General features: G+C 64.2%; 2 protein-coding genes across 2 annotated transcripts in view; one reads left to right on the top strand and one right to left on the bottom strand.

Annotated features, from left to right (window-relative positions):
- The first annotated feature begins 1,507 nt into the window (after nucleotides 1-1,507).
- STK25 (serine/threonine kinase 25) lies at nucleotides 1,508-13,527 on the top strand. The gene is given in 14 exon segments (XM_047085487.1): nucleotides 1,508-1,603; nucleotides 2,107-2,229; nucleotides 7,393-7,623; nucleotides 8,313-8,369; nucleotides 8,826-8,934; nucleotides 9,656-9,813; nucleotides 9,896-10,081; nucleotides 10,470-10,615; nucleotides 10,839-10,871; nucleotides 10,873-10,916; nucleotides 10,919-10,953; nucleotides 11,111-11,182; nucleotides 12,707-12,843; nucleotides 13,063-13,527. Coding segments are annotated over 13 exon segments (1,278 nt in total). The 5' UTR covers nucleotides 1,508-1,603; nucleotides 2,107-2,199; the 3' UTR covers nucleotides 13,103-13,527.
- The window catches only part of FARP2 (FERM, ARH/RhoGEF and pleckstrin domain protein 2), a 108,790-nt gene continuing 107,523 nt past the window's right edge, over nucleotides 13,434-14,700 (bottom strand). Inside the window, exons 26-28 of the mRNA XM_047085476.1 lie at nucleotides 14,503-14,654; nucleotides 14,149-14,262; nucleotides 13,434-13,904 (exon numbers count right to left, since the gene is read on the bottom strand). Coding sequence (XP_046941432.1) covers nucleotides 14,193-14,262; nucleotides 14,503-14,654 — 222 coding nt within the window. The 3' untranslated portion in view covers nucleotides 13,434-13,904; nucleotides 14,149-14,192. The remainder of the gene's footprint in view (nucleotides 13,905-14,148; nucleotides 14,263-14,502; nucleotides 14,655-14,700) is intronic.

Here is a 14,700-nt window from a genome sequence, read left to right on the forward strand (position 1 = left end):
TGCTCCTCCCCCACTTGTGCTATCTCTCTCTCTCTCTCTCTCTCTCTCAAAAATAAACTTTAAAAAATTAAATACACATAACAAACTATACAGTGTACAATTCAGTGGGATTAACAAATTCACGATGTTGTGTAATCATCACCACTATTTCCAGGACTTTTTAAAAATCACCCCAAACAGAAACTCTGTCCCTATTAAGTAATGATTCCCTGTTCCCCTCCTCAGCCCCTGGAAACCTGTATTTTACTTTGTCTTTTGAATTGGCCTATTCTCCATGCCTTAGGTAAGTGCAATCATGCAGTATTTGCCTCTTGTGACCGGCGTATGTCCCCTGCGTAATGTGTTTGTTGTTGTTTGTTTTATTTTAAATAGGCTCCATGCTGGGTGTGGACTTGGGACTTGAACACACCACCCAACACAGAACTTGGACTTGACCTCATCAAGATTGGGATGCTTAACTGACCAGCCACCCAGGAGCCCCTGCATGATGCTTTTAAAAGTTCATGTTGTAACACGTGTCAGAACGTAATTCCCTTTCTATTTTATTGTATTTTATTTTAAATTGTGACATAACACACATAAAATTTACCATCTTAAAAGTTGTAAGTACATTAGCATTGTTGTGCACTCAATCTCCAGAACTCTTTATTTTGTGAGACAGACTCTGTGTCGATTAAACAGTAACTCCCCCCATTTCCCCTCCCCCGGACCCTGGCACCCACCGTCTACTCTGTGTAAATCTACCCCCTCTAGGGACTCCACGTATGTGGACCCATGAAGTAACTGGTCTTCTGTATCTGGCTTCTGTTACGCGGCATAATGCCCTCCAGGTTCATCCATGTTGTCGCAGCTGTCAGAATGTCCTTTTTCAGGCTGACTAGTATTCCACGGCTTTGCTACATCACATTTTGTTTCTCCATCCCACCCTCCACGGTTACTTGAGTTGCTGCACTGGGCAGCATCTCCAAAACAGGGCATCGGCGGAAGCCCTCCAAGGCGGAGGGGAGGAGGGAGGAGGGAGAGCAGAGAGCGGGGAGGTGGGTGGAAGGGACCACCAGGAGGGAGGATAGAGAGGGGAAGAGAGGAGGGGAGGGGAGAGGAAGGCCGGAGGGGGATGGACGGGACTGGGAGGGAGGACGGAGAGGGGGTGGCGGGGGTAATGGAGGAGGCAGACGGGGACGGGGTGGGCGGGAAGGGGAGCGAGTCCACGGGTGGGAGGACGCATGCCCAAGGGCCCCCCCAACCCCCGGCCGCAGGACCCCCTCCTGGCCCCGGCCCCGGCCCCGGCCCCGCCCCGGCCCGGCCCGCGGCCTGCTGGGAGACGTAGTGTAGAGCCGCTCAGGAAGCCCGACTCCGAGTCCCGGCGAGCCCCGCGACACCGCCCTGCCCCGTGGCTTGCCGGGACTTGTAGTCCAGAGCCGGCGGGCACCCGAGCGCGGAGCGAGCGGCGGGACTCGGTGTCCCAGAGAGCCCCGCGCCGGGCCACGACACCGCGCACCGCCCTCGCCGTCGCCGCCGCTGGGCTTTCTCCGGTCGCCGCCGCCACTGCCGCTCCTTCGCGGGCTGGAGGTCCGGGCGTTCCCCGGGCGAGAGGAGGCTGCGGGTGGGAGCCTTCGTGGGCACTGAGGAGCGGGCCGGGGGAGGCCGGGATGGAGCCCCCCGGAGGTGGGCGCGCTGCCGGGTGGGCCCGCGCCTGCGGCGGTTGGGGAGGGGGCCGGGCGGTGGGGGGTGTCGGGCAGTTACGGACCGTGGGGCGAGCGGAGGGCGCTGAGGGAACTGGGGGCGGGGCTTGGCGGTGGGGGCAGGGCGCGGGGAGGGGGGAGAGGACGCTGGAGGTGGGGTTCGGGGTGGGGTAGGGCGCTGGGGGCGGGGCTCAGCGCTGGGCGGGGAGGTGTGAGGGGCGTGAAGGGGCTCGGGGACCCGGTCCTGGGCGGCGGGGGGGAGTAGCGGTGGAGGGTCGAAGGCCAGAGCGCGGGCGGGAGAGGCTACGAAGGGGGCCCCGCTTGGTGAGGCCATCAAGGAACGAGACGGTGGGGGCGCCTGGCCCCGGGGAGCCCCGTGTACCCCGAGCAGCACCAGCATCGAGCGCGCCTGCTGTCCTTGCAGTTGACTGAAGCGAGGGAGCCGGCTTCCAGAGCCTCGAGGCGGGATCTAGGGGCCTCGTGGGGTTGCAGCCGATGGTCTGAGGGCATCGCAGACATGGCTCACCTCAGGGGCTTCGCCAACCAGGTAAGGCTGGTTCCAGGATGGGGGGGTGTGCGGCAGCGTGCCTGCCTCGCCCCCGCACGTGGGAGCGCCGACCGCCACGTCCCGGGAAGACGTTTATTTCACCCACGAGCGTGTCACCTGAACAGCGCCTGGGCTTTCAGGAGAGCCGCCCGCTGAGGACCCCGCTCCTCCGGGGACCCCGAGGAGGGGGCAGTGCAGAGGGGCTGCTGCCTCGGGGCGGCTGGTGCGGGTTTTGGGGGGCAGATGCGCGCAGACTTCTCAGAATAGAAGCGCCTCCCCCCGCCGCCCCGCGCAGGAGTGGAGGGTGTGCGGAGGCTGACCTTGGGAGCAGAGCGGGGCCGGGCGGCGCCGGTGGGTTTGTCTGGGAACCTGGGTGGCTGCGTTTGCGGGGTCCCGGGGCCGGGCCGGGGGCATGCCGGGCTGTGGCAGAGGCTGGGGGTCCCCTCCCTGGGGGCGCGATGAAGCCGCCTCGGGTGACTTGGTGTGTCGGGAGAGCTGAGGGCCCCAGTGTGTTTCTGTCGGGGTTTCTTGGGAAGGCTGCTCTAGGAGCGCGTCACCTGGGCCGGAAGTGCCTGCCTGCAAGGTTCTTGTGCTTCCCCACCCGAACCACTTTGCGGCGTCACCGGCCGGCTCTGGGGGACCCCCCCCACATCCGGCCGGAGTCTGCCCGGCTCCAGGGCCGGCTGCTGGTGCTGGGACGTGGTGGCGGCAGCCAGCGTGGGGGCTTGTGGTGGGTTCCCCTCCCCGTTTTGTTGTCTCAAAACAAGGGCGATGGAGGCAGCATGAAGGAGACTTTTCCTAGGTGCTGGCGGTGTGGTCGTGTCCTCAGTGGGCTGGCTGCTGCAGGGTGATGGGATGGCCCGTTAGCCCCCCTTCGCTGGCATCTGCCCCCGGGAAGGTGTGGACGGGGAAGCCTGTGGGGCTCCCATCGAGCAGCGCGTCCTGCACCAGCTGTGGCCACAGATGGGAACCGGGCCTCGCTGGTTGATGCCGAATGGGGCTAGCAGATTCCTCTCTAGGCTTTGACATTTCTGTGTGGTAAGTCACATTACTGGTGCGCAGAGAAAACTCGGCCTCGAGCTTATTTTCAAGAGCCACAGGGTACATTTTGCACCCAGAAGGAGCCTCCCTTGCCTTACCCCGCCCCGCCCCCCATCCTGCCGCTGTTGAGTGACAGAAGCTGCAGAGAAAGCACTGGAGAACCAAGCCGGGCGATCACGAAGTGACTGTATCGAAGCTCACCTTGTAAGTTCCACAGCTGCAGCTCCAAGTGCACAGAAAGCCCCAAACCCATGTGTGAAGGGCTTTGACATTCATTGTCAAACTTGAGAGGCGGTTAGAAAGGTGCGGGTTAGAAAGGGAGAATTGATTTGGAAAAAAAACAAAACACTTTGGGTGACATTTACTCGTTCAGTAAACGTTTATAGAGCACTTGCCGCCAGTCTCTCTGCGCTAAGCCTTTTGCGTGTGTAGCCTCGTGGTTCCCCTCAGCCTCACCACACAGGTGCCGTCGTCACCCTGGGTTTAAAAACTCGGTGCTTAGAGATGTTAGTTGGCTAGAAAGTGGCAGATCGAGGCTTCGAATCCAAGTCTACCTGGGGTGACGCTCCCAACCGTCCTGCAATCCGATGGCAGGATGTGTCTGTCGTCACGGCTTCATTGTTTCTCCCAATGAATCAGAAATACCCTTTACCATTCTTCTTTTCCCTCTTAGAATACAGGAAGGAAAAAAAGCTGTGGGAGTAGTTCCCGTGGGTCCCGGAAATCGGAGCCCTGAGCTGCCCCCGTCCCCGTGTGCGGTTGGTGCTTCGTGTCGGCCCTCGGCGTCCAGATCAGACGGGGAGAAGGGACCCCTCAGGGACGAAGCCCCCTTTGTCCTTTCAGAGGCCAGTGGCAGGGAGCCTGTCAGTGTATCATTTTCTCTTGAGACGGTTGTCACTGTGGCTCCGTGGGGCAGTCCCTGCTTGGGGCAGTAGGCTGTGCTCCCCCACAGCCTGCCCTCCCGCCCTCCCCATCTCCCCCCCCTCACCCCCCGCTTGTTCCTGTGCTGCCACCTGTCGTGTGGTGGGTGGGGATGGCTTCGCTCCCCTCATTTCGTGAGGTGACATTAACGGCAGACACGCTGCCAGGCAGCGGCCACAGACCTGGCAGCCTCAGGGTTGGAGGACAAGGGTGTCAACCCCCAGAGCCAGTCGAGCTTTTGAGCTGTTACAGCATCGCCTGGAAAAGCAGCCCGAGGCCCCCAGACCCAGGAGCTACTTGCCTTTCCTTCTCCCGGCGGGGCTGGGAACAGGTGGGCCCTGTGACATTCTTGTAGTGTCAGGGTCGTAGCCAGGCGTGTGCACGTGGCACACTGTCTGCTGAGTTGACTGGCCTGCAGTCGGGGGGACTCAAGGAGTATGAGAGTCGGGGGTTGGGGCTCCCCGCCTTCCTTGCCAAGCCGGGAACTCTGGCTTAGGGTCCACCGTGTTCTCCCGGGCAGTGGGGGTCTGGGGGTTTCCCTTGTTGGGTTGCTGGCCCTGCATGGAGGGGGCCGCGGTGTTCTCAGCAGGGCTGAGGGGAGCAGAGCAGGAGGACGTGTTGCCAGCAATTGCCTGAGGGTGGGAAGGGGACCCGCTGATTGGTGCTGCCTGCTGTCCGTCCCACCTCCTCCAGCTCTTCTCTCAGGGCACCTTAGGAGAGGGACTCTCTTCGGCGACAGAGGACACGAGGTCAGGGCACCAGCTGGACTGGAGTTACTGGACAGCCGTCGTGGGGTGTCCTGCAGGGCTGTGCCAGCCCTTCTGGGGCAGGGGACAGGCTGGCGGTCTGGTGGACCGCCGCCCCCGGCACCGAATAGGCGGTGACGGCTGAGTCGATGGCAAGAGCCTCTGGGAAGGTGCTGTTTGGGCCGATGCGGAAGGAGCAGGTCCGGGAGGGGCCGTGTCCCAGACCGTGCCCCACCGCGGCAGCCAGGGAACAGCGAGGTCCCCCACCCGCTCGCGGAGAAGGCCCTCCGGCAGGAAGGTGTTCTCGTCCGGCCGCCGGGCCGGTCGCGTGTGGGGGCCGGTCGCGTGTGGGGTCGCCTGTGGGGCGGGGGGTTGGCGGGATGGCGCAGGCGCCCTGCCGGGCCTTTCTTTCGGGTGGGGGTGGGTTCTGGCCACGTGATCCGCGCCACCCCCCTCCCGAACACAGCCGACTGGCTGCAACTCGCGGCCACATGCCTAACCTGTCCTGGTTTTCTTGACACGCGCGGCAGGAATGGAGATGCCCGGCGGTTGGGCCCGAGGGACCCGAGTGGCGCTCAGCTCTGTCCTGCTGAAGCCTTCAGCCTTGGCTTGGGGACTCGGTGGTAACTTGACCGTGTGCACCCGCTGTGCCTTGTCTTCTACACGCACTGGCTTGGGGACCGGGCTGCCGGTTCTGGTGAGGAAGCGAGGAGGGCCACGTTCCTGAACCAGCTGGGCCAGCGTATGGGTGGAGCCCGGCCCAGCCCGCCCCGTCTGTGGGGACTGCTGAAGTGCTGCTCTGCCCCTTGGTCCCGGCCAGGCCCCGCTCCATCTGCTGTCCTGTGGGGCTCCTGGCACCCGACGGCCCCTGCTGTCCCGGCTCTCCGGGTGCTCGGAATCAGGGCTGCTCACCTGTGGGCCTGCGTGCTGCCCCCTCCCTCCCGGTCACACACCTCGGGAAGGAGGCTAATTAGCAGTTTCTGTTGACGCGTAGTCTCTGTCTGGAGCCGGTCAGGCCCGACGTGGAGCTTTGCTGGGGGTGAGCCCAAGGTGGGCTCCGTGTGTGTGCCGAGTCCATGCGTGGAGGGCTCTGCTCGGGACCGGGGGCGCCCACCCACCGCAGCATGGGCCGTCCCTCGGGCCGATGAGGCACGGGAAGCCGTACTTTTCTCCCTCGTGTACCCGGCACCAAGATGCTCTGTTGCCGGTGGTGCTGGGGCTGTGGCAGCGGCCTCTGTGCCGGGAGGCGCCTCCTGGTGGATCCGAGTCTCGGGGCCTTGGAAAACCCTTTCTGCCTCTGCCTGGACAAGACGCTAGGCTCCCACCCTCCTGGCCCCCTGCGTCGCTCTGGGGCTGTGTGGACTGCTGCTGGCTCTCTGAGGACACAGTGGCTTGGCGTTCCCAAGAGAGTGCTGTTCTCGGGAGCCCGGGGGGCCACGTGCGCAGGGGTGTTGCCTCCTTCGGGCAGCCCCCCGAAGGCTGAGCGCCATCTCAGCCCCTGACGTGTGGAAGGTCAGTGTCAGGCGTGTGAGTGTCGGCCCGCAGGCGGGCGGGCGCCCTTCTGCCGGCCGCGCCCTGGTGCTCAGACCTCTGGGCGCTCTTTTTCAGGCTTTGAATTGAAGTCCGAGGACAGGACAGTGCGCTGGTTTTGCGTGGTACTTGAATATCTAGGATTAAGCATCCAAGACAGCATCAGTTTTCATCTCCCCGCTGGTGTGAGGGTGGAGCTGTCTTGAGGACTGATTTGGGGACCAGGAGGGAAGCCATTTCCGGGGGGTGTGGCTCCCAGGTGTGCAGGGAGAACCGGCTGACGCCATAGACTCTTGCTCAGGAGGACTTCGGGGGGGTCCGGGGAACCGAGCGCGCCGGTACCTCCCTCCCCCGCCCCCGAGTCTAGCTGGGGTGTGTTTGTTACAAACGAAGAGGCAGCATGGGTACGTTCTTGCGAACTAGGCCCCTGGTCCGCGAGACTGCGTCGGTGCTGTCCCCACTGTCCCCGCTATCCTATGGGATAGCCTCGCTGCCCCTAAATCCCCATTTCCTACCCACGTATCCCCTTTAAACTTGTCCTTGTGCCTCACTTGGCCCTCCCCACGTGTCCACGTGTGGGGTGTGGGCAGGTAGGGCATGACCTTCACGGTCTCTCCACCTGCTCCACAGCCTGGTCCCTTGGCTGCTGCGGGAGCCTCTGTGCTCCTTTGTGGGGAGGGTACGTTTAGGTTTCCTGAACAAAGAGGTAAAAGCAGCAAGGAGAGCGGTGCCTGGCCGGCTCAGTCAGAAGACCGTGACTCTTGATCTTGGGGTTGTGAGTTCAAGTCCCACAGTGGGTGTAGAGATTATTTAAAAAGCGTAAACTTAAAAAAAAATGTGGGTGGGCTCCCTAGCTCCTCATTTTGGGGATTGCCACCTCCTCCAGCAGGGTCACCCTCAGTCTGCCTGCTCCGTGTGTCTACAGCACTCACGCGTGGACCCCGAGGAGCTCTTCACCAAGCTCGACCGTATCGGCAAGGGCTCCTTTGGGGAGGTGTACAAGGGCATCGACAACCGCACCAAGGAGGTGGTGGCCATCAAGATCATCGACCTGGAGGAGGCCGAGGATGAGATCGAGGACATCCAGCAGGAAATCACTGTGCTCAGCCAGTGTGACAGTCCCTACATCACCCGCTACTTCGGCTCCTACCTGAAGGTGCCTGTGGGGTGGGGGCTCGCTCCATTTCAGGCCTGTGCTTGGATAGATGCCCATGACCGCCGCCCCCCACCCAGGCTGCCTCCAGAGAGGCAGAAAGTCCCTGTACCTGCTCGGGAGGCCCGGGCTGGGTCTGCCCCCACACGGGGACGGTGGGGACAGGCCGGGTCTGAAGGATGAGGGCACTCAAGAAACTACAGTCCCGAGGGCCAGGTAGGCATGTAGGACATGAATGCGACCTAGTTGGCTCTGAAGTGGCCGTGGTGTCTCACTTCCTGGCTGTGCCGTCTCCCAGGCCAGGGCAGCCCCACGGCACAGCGTCTTTGAGCCCATCCCCCGCTCTGCCCTTGGGGGCCCGCCCAGGGGGCCGCCTGGGTGCAGGTGCCCGCAGGCCGAGTGCCGGCTGGACACGTCATGCCTGCAGCCTGGTTCCCGTTGGGGTACTGGCATGGGGGACCTGGCCACCGGCCTGAGCACTGGGTCCATCTACACACAACCACATCAGGGCTGTGACAGGAGGGGGGCTGGATAGGGGCCCCTGGGGCCTTTTTGCGGTGGGTCCCTGAGGGTCGGTCCCTGAGGGTCCCTGAGGGTCCCTGAGGGCCGGAGGCCTGAGTCTCCCCTGCCGGGGAGCGTGTGTGTGTCTTGGGGCCGTGGCCTTGAGCTCATGGGCGTTTCTCTGGGCCCAGGGCACGAAGCTGTGGATCATCATGGAGTATCTGGGCGGAGGCTCCGCGTTGGACCTGGTGAGGCATAGGCTGCGGCAGTGGGCGGCTTGTCGTGGGCAGGAGTGGACACAGGAGGTGGCTGTGGGGCTTGGGGCAGCAGCCCTGGACCCACTGCCTGAGGACCCCCGGCTCCTGTGGGCCTCCGGTCCTTGGCTGCTTCGGTGTGGTGCGTGCTAAGAGCCTTCTCAGCCCAGAAGTGAACTGGGGTCCATTTCCACTGGTTTCCCAGGGGTTCTGGGCTGGTGGGTGCAGGCGGGTCAGCGCCCCCAGGTACGTGGGCTCGGCAGTGGCCGGGACCCCCTTCACGCCAGCGGAGAGAACGGTAGATGCAGTCTGGAGAGAGCCTCCCCCACTCCCACCTGACTCAGCATCTGAAGTCCACTTGTCCCCTGGTGGAGGCCGCGGCCGTGGGGCTGGGATTGGCGTGTGCCGGTGCGGGTGCCTGAGGCCCTGCCGTCCCTTCTGTGCCTGCAGCTGAAACCCGGGCCCCTGGAGGAGACGTACATCGCCACCATCCTGCGGGAGATCCTGAAGGGCCTGGACTACTTGCACTCGGAGCGCAAGATCCACCGAGACATCAAAGGTCCCCGGGGGCGCGGCCCCTGTCCCTCGTCCCCGTCCCCTCCAGACCCTAGAAGCGCCAGGGTGCGAGGTGGAGGTCGCTGCGAGGGGTGTGCGGCTGGCGGTGCTGGGGGGTCTGGGATGTGGGGACCCTTGTAGTTCGGCGCTTCTGGCCTGAACTCCCTTGGGCCGTCCGACGCCGAGCGGTGCCGTCTTGCTCTGTTCCTGAAGACGCTGCCAGTAACAGAACTTTCCGAGTATGTTGTGCCCGTAAGGTGGGGACACCACCTCTGCTCCTCGGGTCGGAAGGGACCTGATTAAAGCAGACGTGTGGATTTTTGCTCGTGGTCTCCTGAGCGCCCAGTGTGTGCTCCAGCGGCCCCACTGTGGGAGCCGGCCCTGCCAAGGGCAGCCGGGGGTGTGAGGGCGAGGGCCAGAGTCACCTCTGCCTGCTTTGCCGCTCGTGAGAAAAGGGCGGCGGCTCCGTTCTTGGGGTTTGTCATATAAGGCACACTCTGGGAAGGCCTGGACCTCGTGCCCAGGTGGGCCCCTCCCGCAGCCACCCCGCGGCTGTGCGCGTGGTCCTGGGTGCCTGGCCTGCCGGGTGCCGAGGAGAGCTAAGGTCCCTGAGCCAGACCTGCTGGCGTCCCCAGGTAGCCCTGTGCTTCCTCAGGCAGCTGTGTGCAGGGGGAGGGGCCCCGCGCGGCGCTGAGGGTGACCCCCTACCGTCCTGTGTCGAGCAGCCGCCAACGTGCTGCTCTCAGAGCAGGGTGACGTGAAGCTGGCCGACTTTGGTGTGGCGGGGCAGCTCACAGACACACAGATCAAGAGGAACACGTTTGTGGGCACCCCCTTCTGGATGGCACCCGAGGTCATCAAGCAGTCGGCCTACGATTTCAAGGTGGGCATGGCGGGCGGCAGGGGGGCCGCCGCGTGGCTTGGGGCCCCCTGGCGGCAACAGTCCCGTATGGGTCTCTGTCCAGGCTGACATCTGGTCGTTGGGCATCACGGCCATCGAGCTGGCCAAGGGCGAGCCTCCGAACTCTGACCTCCACCCCATGCGTGTCTTGTTCCTGATTCCCAAGAATAGCCCGCCCACCCTGGAGGGCCACCACAGCAAGCCTTTCAAGGAGTTTGTGGAAGCCTGCCTCAACAAAGACCCCCGATTCGTAAGGCCTGTCTCACCCTGGCCGCTGGGGCCCTGGCTCTGTGGGGTGGGCCGGGAGGAGGCCTGAGCGGCTGAAGGCGGTAGGGGCGGCTCTGGGACCGGGCCCCAGAGAACGGCCCCGTGGGAGGGGACGGGGCCTGAGGCCCCTTCCTTGCGCCCAGCCTCGCCCAGCCCCGAGCGCCTCCTGATCCAGAGCGGGCCCTGGCCAGGGGCTGAGGTCTGGGGGAGCTCGTGGCGGGTGTTTACCTGGTGTGGAGGGGATGTGTTCCACCCCAGCCTGCTGGTGGCCTCGTCCCTCTGGTCCCCGGGGGGAGCCGTGAGCCCCGGGAGCGTAAAGGCAGAGCTCAGCCGTCCTTGGCGTCCGCCGACCTGTGCCCTTCCTTCGGCAGCGGCCCACCGCCAAGGAGCTGCTGAAGCACAAGTTCATCACCCGCTACACCAAGAAGACTTCCTTCCTCACTGAGCTCATTGATCGCTACAAGCGCTGGAAGTCGGAGGGGCACGGCGAGGAGTCCAGCTCCGAGGACTCCGACATGTAAGGGCCCTTCCGGGGGTCACGCCCCCTGATGGCCATGGGCCTTGTTCCGTGGCGGGGGTGGGGGTGGGGGGTCAGTGGGCCCTGGGGCGGGCCTACTCGACATTCAGGGCCATGAGGTTGCCTCCAAAATCAATGGGGAGACTAAGGGCAGGTGTGGGCCTTGGGACCCCCAAATCCCAGCCCCCATGCTCCTCACGACCCTTCTCACCTTCCACCGTAGTGACGGAGACACTGAGGATGGAGAGCAGGGCCCCCTCTGGACGTTCCCCCCCACCATCCGGCCGAGCCCCCACAGCAAGGTGCACAAGGGCACAGCCCTGCACGGCTCCCAGAAGGTCTGACCTGGCTGGGGGGTGGGGGGCAGGCACCCAGGCCTGGACACCTCACGGGCTGCACCTTTTAAGGAGGTCAGAAAGCTGGGAGGGGGGCGGGGCACGCCTGACCCTGGGGCACACTCGCTCTCATCACCCTGCCGGGGCTTTGACTTGGCAGTCTGCGGAGCCCGCCAAGAGGCAGCCGAGGTCCCAGTGCCTGTCCACGCTGGTCCGGCCTGTCTTTGGAGAGGTAAGGGCCAGGTCAGGGGGTCCCCTGGGGCAGGAGGCTATCATGCTTCCCTGCGCACGCTGTCCCCACGTTGTGACCTTCAGGTTTATCAGGAGGTGTGCTGGCCAGCCCCCCCCCGTGTGGGGCTTCTGGGCCCCTTGAAGCCCATTGTGGTTGGACCTGGACCTGGGGGCCAGGCTTTCTGAGCAAAGCAGAAGCGGCCGGGAGAAAGTACTTTAATGTGACCTCCCCGAGTTCTCCCCCTGCTGTGGTGGTTTGGGGTCTCAGGATGGCTTTGATCGAAAACTCCTGTGACTTTTATTTTGAACTGCAAACGCATGGGATGGTCATCTGTTGAGACAGAGCCTGGGAGGTTCAGTTCTCAGTGCTGGATGTCAGGCCCAGGGCAGGGAGGCCTCAAGGGTCGTGCGACCCTGCATGTCACCTACCAGTGGGGGGTCGATAGCACCCCAGGGACCCCCACACCCTGGACTTGGGGCTGGCAGTAGGTCAGGGGCCCAGTTCCCACCGCAGGCCCAGAGAGGGAGGAACGGGGTGCTGAGAGCCTTCCTGAGGCAAGCGGGCCCTTGGGTATCCGCTGGGGGGCAATGGGTAGAGGCGGGAGAGCTCCCACCTGGAGGGGCCTGATATGCAGGGGAGGAGGTTGGGGAGGAGCAGGTGGCAAAAGCGGTACTGTCGGGCCACGGACCAGGAGCTTGGGCTCAGCTGGGACACGTCCCCACACTGGGGAGGGAGGCAGCCAGTGTCACAGGAGGGCCGGGGCTGTAGCGCCCTGGGCCGCTTGGAATGTGTAGAGTGGAGGGGTGGGGCCCTGGGCTGCTGGAGCCCCTGCACCGTGTGTGATGGCGTGTGTGTGGGGGGGTTGGGGGGGGAAGCATAGCCTCATCCAGGTGGTCGGGGCCCCCCTGTGGGGCCCGATTCTGTGGGCGGGGCCTGAGGTGGAGGCCGCTGGACGGGGTGTGCTAGGAGGCACCCTTGTAGTTTCTGTGAGGGGTGTGGCAGGGGACCCGGGTGACCTGCTTCTAATCCCCAGGGCGGTGATGCCTCCATCTGGTTCTCACAGTCCCCGGTGGTGGTGGGGCCCAGGGTCAGGATGCCTTGATCTGGCTGTGCTGCGCACTGGGGGGGTTTCTGGGCTGTTCTCTCAAGTTTGCGGGGCCTGAGGCACGGGGTTTCTGTGACCCTTGGGAGGAAGCCACGTGGTTAGCCCGGCCCACTGTAGCGTGACGGTGACAGGCCAGTAGAGACCCCTCTCGAGAACGGAGCTGGGAGATTCCCTCAGGCGTGGGGGTGGGGCAGCATCTGTCTTTGCGGGAGCCCCGGGTTTGGCCCAAGCAGCAATCCCAGGAACCCCGGGGGACCCGGCCCACCCTAGCTCTGCGGTGGACCGACGGCTGGGTCCCGCGAACGCAGGTCACAGCGAGGGGCCGGGAAGCCTCCCGCGGGAGCTTCCTCGTGGGAGCGTCAGAGCCGAGGGCGCCGGGGTCGGCAGTTCCACTCAGGCTCCCGGTGGTCTCTCCACAGCTCAAGGAGAAGCACAGGCAGAGCGGCGGAGGCGTGGGGGCGCTGGAGGAGCTCGAGAACGCCTTCAGCCTGGCCGAGGAGTCCTGCCCTGGCATCTCGGACAAGCTGATGGCGCACCTGGTGGAACGGGTGCAGAGGTGAGGCCCGGGGCGCCGGCCTTGTCTGCGTCGGCTTCTCTTTTTCTCTCCTCTGGAGCCTCGGGGCCTGCGAGGAGAGGCTGCGGCCCCCGGCGGGCTGTGCTCAGAGGCTCGGGTCAGAAGGCGGGCCGCCCCCTCCCTCGGCATCCCGGAGCCCCCACCCTGTCCAGGGCCGCGCCCCTCCTGGCCGGGAGTGACCGCGTCTCCCCCGCTCCGCAGGTTTTCCCACAACAGAAACCACCTGACGTCATCCCGCTGAAGGCGCTGCTGCTTGAGAAGTGGGGAGAAGGGTCTTTGTGTGGAGCCCCTTGTGCTGTCGTGGCCACGTGGGCCTCACTGCCGGGTCACCGCCCCCCACCCGCACAGAGGGTCCCTCTTCCACGTCCCCTCCTGGCAGCGGAGCACCGACGGGCGACCACGTGGCACGAGGAGCAGAGACTGTCGGGGCAGCCCTGCCTCCTCCCCTGCCTGGGGCCCACCGAGGCCGCGCCGGGCCCAGGTTTGCTTCGTGTCGCATTACCGTGTCTCCCAAGGACTCGTTTCGGCCAGGACTGTTTTTTTTTTTTTTTTTTTTTTTTTAAAGAAAATGAACTTCCTGCTTCCCTAAATGTTCTGAGGTTAAGGTGTTAGTTTTCATAGAACATCGAGAGGCTCGGGCCACTTTCAATAAAAACCTGAATCGGACAGATGCTGGTGGTGGGGGGGGGCCCCAGTTCTGGCTTCTGAGTCCTTATCATGGCACAGGGTGACCCTGTGGCCCGCTGGCAGGAGAGCAGGGGAGAAACTCTTTATCTTGGACCGCACGCACGTTTGCATGGACAGACTAACAGAGCCCGTGTCCATTTACTTTGATTTGTGAGGAAACCCGGGGGAACCGAGAAACTCTAGGCCCTTGCCCTCCCGGGGCCAGGTGGGAACTTTGGTGTCCTCTCCTCCAGAGGTCTGTGGGGCGGGCTCCAGAGTGGCTTCTGCTGGACTTGCGTGGACACGTGTCACCTGGCGTGCAACTGTGGGGCCCACCCTGGTTCCTGTTCCGGGCCGGTCCTCGGCGGGGCGCTGCTCTGGAAGAGGAGAGGGCAGGGGAGCGTTGGGTGCGGCCACCGTCCCTGAGCCGGGCCCGCTTTTTTACTTGTGTGTCCTTCCCGGTGCCCACTGGGTCTCGGGATGACGACCCTCCCAGAGGTCACTGTGAGGCGTCCCCACGCTATCCTACCCCACCTATCCTACGCCGGGGACCCGAGGAGACCACAGCCACCCCTGCGCCGTTGGGAAGACGGCACCCGCAGTCACGGGGGATGTGCTGACCCTGCTCTGCTCCTTGGTTCTGCCCTCCTCGGGCAGGGCGGGCTTCACGCCTCGTCCTCGGGGCGCCTGGCCCTCCCGGGTGAGCTGCTGGCTCTCTCGATCACCTCCATCCACCTGGAGAAGAGGCTGGGCCGTCAGAAGCTCCCAAGATGCTCGCTCGGATTTCAGGCTGTGCCCTGGTCACACCAGTGGCCTTGTGCTCAAATAACTCCCCAGGGGTAACCCCAGGCACGGAGCGAACGGGCCAGCCAGCCCTTCTCTCCAGGGCTCAGAGCGCCTGCCTCCGGCACCCTCTGTAACAACAGGAGACCCGCGGGGACAGCGGCCGACCGTGGCCGCCTGCCACAGGATTACCTCTCAAACGTGTACTTGCTCTCAGCCCGGAAGAAGTAGACGTGGGACTTGAACTGGAGCTTGAAGACGTGCTCCTTGTGGACGCAGTCGGCCTCCTTGGGGACGCTGACACTGTAGCCCAGCAGCGGGAGGCTGGCCAGGGGGTAGTCGTCCTGCAAGGTGGCACGCGGCTCGGCGGGTGCGCCCCCTCCCCCCCCC

The sequence above is a fragment of the Lynx rufus genome, unplaced genomic scaffold (genome assembly GCF_022079265.1).
Source record: "Lynx rufus isolate CCGP_SWC_20201006 ecotype Redwood Valley unplaced genomic scaffold, mLynRuf1.p SCAF_2, whole genome shotgun sequence".
Taxonomy (NCBI): domain Eukaryota; kingdom Metazoa; phylum Chordata; class Mammalia; order Carnivora; family Felidae; genus Lynx; species Lynx rufus.